We start from the raw sequence: 4,990 nt of genomic DNA on the forward strand, positions 1-4,990 counted from the left end.
TTCCAAGAGTACAAGAAACTCCTGTATACCTGGATTCACCAACTATTTATATTTTGCCTATTTGCTTTTCATTCTCTATGTTTGTGAATGTGTGTGTATATACACTTTTTTTTTTTTTTTTTTGAAACAGGGTCTCACTCTGTCACCCAGACTGGAATGCAGTGATCTGATCATGGCTCACTACAGCCTTGACTTCCTGGGCCCAGGCCATCCTCCTACCTCAGCTTGTTGAGTAGCTAGGAATACCGGCATGTGCCACCATGCCTGGCTAAGATTTTTTATTTTATTTTATTTTATTTTATTTGTAGCGATGGGGTCTCCCTATGTTCTCCAGTCTGTTTTGTTTTTTTTTTTTGAGATGGTCTCACTCTGTTGCTCAGACTGGAATACAGTGGTGTGATCTCAGCTCACTGCAGCCTCGAACTCCCAGGCTCAAGTGATCCTTCCACTTCAGTCTCCTGAATAGCTGGGACTACAGGCATGGGCCACCATGCCTAATTTTTTAAAAAAATGTTTTTTTGCAGACGGGGTTTCCCTATGTTGCCCAGACTGGTCTCGAACTCCAGGATCCTCTTGCCTCAGCCTCCCAAAGTGCTAGGATTACAAGTGTGAGCCATGGTGCCTGGCCCACATGTTTCTTTTTAAAAAAAAAAATTCAATATTTCACCGTTAAATTTGATGTTGGCTGTAGTTTTTCATAAATGCTCTTTATCAGCCAATCCACATAAATTCTAGAACCTCAAACAAAAAAACTTATGCCGTCCCTTCCCTCCGTTAAGAGTAGCATGACTTTTATAGTGTGAAAAGAATTTCATAAGGCTAATAAATTAAAATCATACACTTCAATAGCTTTTGTATACATACTAAACAAAAAAAGGACTATAAAACTTTATAACCATATTTTCATTGAATATATTATCATGAACACTTTCAGTCATTAAAATCTATTCTACATCATTTTTAGTGACTGCAATAGATCCACATTTTATGAATAAACTTTGATGTTTTTACTATACAATTTCTCTATGAGTAGATTGAGGGTAGAAAATAATATAATGCTATATGTAATGCCACACAAAGTTACAAACACTATCTAAGAACTTCAAAAACCACAGAACTTCCCTCTACCCTGTTCCTTAAAACAAAGTGTGAGTGGAAAAAACAAACTTTTTTCCTCTGCTCTCACACCACAACAAAGACAGAAAACTTCTCTGACCAAATGTGTGTTTTTTCCCCTATCACCAAGCAAGCAATCAATTTTGCAGCAGATACCATCTAGGTGTCCTCCAATTTCCCATGCTATCCCCTAGAGATGGCATTTGATCCCACAGACTGAGGGCCCAGCCCCACAAGACTGCTGCCCACTTCCAATGCCAAGTTCAAACCCCAGGTGGTTTTCAAATCAGGGTTCCCATGACCCCTCCTTGAGTTTAATTTGCTAGTAAAGCTCACAGAACTCAGGGAAACACTTAGGTTCACTGGTTTATTCTAAAGGACAGTACAAAGGATAGAGATGAAGAAATGGATAGAGCAAGGCATGTGGGAAGGGACAGGAGCTTCTATACCCTCTTCAGGTACAGCACCCTCTAGGGACCGCCACATGCTCAGTTACCTGGAAGTGCTCCAAAATCTGTTCTTTTGGAGTTTTATGGAGGTTTCATTATGAAGGTATGATTACCACTGGTCACTGGTGATCAACTTAACCTTCAGCCCTTCTCCCAAGAGTTTGGGGGAGGACTGAAAGTCCCAACTCTAATCATGCCTTGGTCTTTCCAGTAGGGGCTGCCAGCCAGCAGTCAACTCATCAGATACAAAAAGGCATCATTCTGGAGACATTAAGGATTTTAGGAGCAGTATGCCAGGAAACAGGGTCAAAGACCAAATAAATACTTTACGATATCACAGAAAACCTATCAGAAACCCTTAGTAATTTAAATTAGGGTTGTCATCAGCCTTAACTTCTTCTGATACCAGGGAAAAACGCACATTCTAAAGAGCAAAGCAATTCAAGCATAACTTGGTATCTAATACGCTCGTTTTTTGTTTGCTTTTTTTTTTTTTTTTACCTTTCAGAACTGTCTTAGTTTGTCCCTTGTCTTCAGCTGAAATGGTCACAGTATGTGTGTTTATGTAAGCCTGCACCAGTGGTCCATCCTGTAGTGGTAGGGTTACAAGAGGCCCAATGAACTCTACTTAACACAATGTTGCCACTACTAGAGGTATCTTTTAGACCCACCAGAAAGTGAGTACTAAGGTGGAAATACAGCTTCCACAAAGAAAATGTAATAGAAGCTGTTTTAAAACTGAAAGTTGCAGTGATCTGTGATCAAGTCACTGCACTCCAGCCTGGGCAACAGAGTGAGAGCCTTTGCTAAAAAAGGAAAAAAAAAAAAAAAAAAGAAAGCTGCAGCTATTTGTCTTTCTCATCCCTCAGCCAGTTATTCTCTCCTCTTCCAAAATTGGAGCAATGACTTCAATCTCTTTCTAGTACTGATGGGACAATCGTAAAGAGGGCAAAACCAGATCTCAGCAACTAGCTTTGTCTGTCACTAGGGTCATCCCCAGGCATTCACACAATCCCTGGTATACAATGTGACCTGGTGTCAATGGTCTTGGGATCTTGGAGAATACTTTTTTTTTTTTTTGAGACAGGGTCTTACTCTGTCACCCAGGCTGGAGTGCTGTGGCATCACAGCTCACTGCAACCTCGAACATCCCTGGGCTCAGGTCTCCTCCCACCTCAGCCTCCCTGGTGGCTAGGACTACAGGCGTGCACCACCGTGCCTGGCTAATTTCTGTTTGTTTGTTTTTGTAGAGACAGGGTTTCTCCATGTTGCCTAGGCTGGTACTGAACTCCTGGGGTCAAACAATCTGCCCACTTTGGCCTCCCAAAGTGCTGGGATTACAGGCATAAGCCACCACATCTGGCTGGGGAATACTTTTAAAAACTTAAAGCAAGTGAAGGGAGTCTGATGAAGGTAAACACAATAAAATATAAAGCTGTTTAGAAGGCTTAAAGGTCTTGGCAGTAACCTAATTTCCCCACTTTCCTAACTTTATACTAGGAATTCCAAAACATTTCCTGATGAGAAACTTTGATTTCCCTGAAGTTTTATGATCACTAATGGGGAAGGACTACTGAGTCACAATAATCACTGGTGGAATGGGAATTTAATTAGCAACAACAGTCAAATCCCACCCAGTAAGCACCTGAGAGCTTGTGAGTCAGTTGAAGACACATATTTACTGAGTACCTGCCACATGTAAGGTGCTGGTGATAGAGCACAAGGAACTTCGCTGCTATGCTTCCAAGGAGTGGTGGACTGTTTCACTAAGTGGGATATGGCAGGACCTTGATTGCAACACATACTCAGAAGTAGTTCACCTCATTACAGCTTAAAAATGTAACACTCTGGGCTTCAGGTGATTCCATTTCTTCCTCAGTTCAGATCTGGTGCTGTCAGAAGCAAAGATGTAGTTGATGGATTCATAAGACAGATCCCACACCTGAGACTGGGTCAAATTAAATGTTTCAGCTGCCAGCTGGTACTCTTGAGACAGGTGTGTTGCAAAAACACCCTTATCATCAGTCTGCCAATGTAAACAAGAATGTTTCAAAATGAAAAAGGAAGGATTTTTCAAAAACGACCATCTTTTTGTTTAGAGTCTATTTTCCTATTTACTATACTTCTTTCAAGAGTCTAAACAAGGGCCTACAAATTTATCTGTACATAGCTGTAACTAAACAGACTTATTTATACCTTAAGATACCAGAGCAGTGTTTCAACTCTGGCTGTATATTAAAATTATCTAAGGAGTTTTTAAAGCCTATCTATGCCCAGGACTCACCCCAGATCAAATAAAACAGAATCTCATGGGATGGGTGTGGAGCATCAATTTGTTTGTGTTTGTTTTTAAGTCCTCTCAAGTACCTTTTGCTATAGAGCCAAACCAGAGTCACCCTGGCCCTCTGCAGTCTCTCATGTCCCAGTCCCTTTTCTTTTTTTTCTTTTGAGATGGAGTTTCACTCTTGTTGCCCAAGCTGGAGCGCAATGACATGATCTCCACTCACTGCAACCTCCTCCTCCCGGGTTCAGGTGATTCTCCTGCCTTAGTCTCCCAAGTAGCTGGGATTACAGGTGTGCACCACTATACCCAGCCATACCCCAGTGCCTTCTAACTCCTCTACTTGGGCATTATCCTCAGACATGCAAGGCAGTCAGCTAGGTAGTGAACATCTGACTTAATGCAACTCAGGGAGCAAAAAGGAGCAAAATACTTCACACGGAACACCTTACACAGATCACAGAAGGATGGGCAATGCTGTACCAGAATCCGAAATGGTGCTGGTCATAAGATGGAACTGTCTGACTTTTGACGTTTGAGGTCAAACAGAGTTCTAGATGAAGAGGGGAAAAAAATCTCTTATTAAAAGCAAATAAGTGAACTCATTGTGTTCACCAAGTAGATACATAAGAAATCTTTCCAAAATTTGCTAATTTAGTTTATTAGTTTACAAAGCTGACCTTTCCTTATGTGTGAAAATTTGTAGTTCAATTAGTGTAGTTGTATAGGAAATATGTGCTGCAACTTATGGCAACAGCGGTAACAGGCAAAGAATTAATATCCCTTTCACAGCCATGCACTTCTCTTTCTTTGACCAAAATAGAGAGGACAGAGGAATGTCATGATGAAAAAAGCAGAGAATTATCAATGATAGGAGCAGAAGGGTTTTTTGAAAAGCTACTGCAATCCCTCCTGGTCTAACAGTGGAAGCCAAAACACAGGTAAGAAAACTGTAGCACTGCATGTGAGAGCATTATGAAGAGCTAAGAATGAGCAGGGACTTTGCCATGGCTTCTAAGAACCCCTGAACACTTTCACCCAGACAATCATTCATTCACCTCCTTCTGCTTCTAGGTAAGTTAAGTCCATCTTAAGAATGACTCCTACTATTGACCGGGTGCGGTGGCTCACGCCTGTAATCCCA

The 4,990-nt window shown here is 41.3% G+C and overlaps 1 protein-coding gene across 1 annotated transcript in view; it reads right to left on the bottom strand.

Annotated features, from left to right (window-relative positions):
• Positions 1 to 1,469: 1,469 nt before the first annotated feature.
• ADAL (adenosine deaminase-like) overlaps positions 1,470 to 4,990 on the bottom strand; it is a 27,425-nt gene continuing 23,904 nt past the window's right edge. Inside the window, exon 10 of the mRNA XM_011989211.1 lies at positions 1,470 to 3,591. Within this exon, the coding sequence (XP_011844601.1) occupies positions 3,397 to 3,591 (195 nt within the window). The 3' untranslated portion in view covers positions 1,470 to 3,396. The remainder of the gene's footprint in view (positions 3,592 to 4,990) is intronic.

Source organism: Mandrillus leucophaeus, unplaced genomic scaffold (genome assembly GCF_000951045.1).
Source record: "Mandrillus leucophaeus isolate KB7577 unplaced genomic scaffold, Mleu.le_1.0 Scaffold35, whole genome shotgun sequence".
Classification (NCBI taxonomy): Eukaryota; Metazoa; Chordata; class Mammalia; order Primates; family Cercopithecidae; genus Mandrillus; species Mandrillus leucophaeus.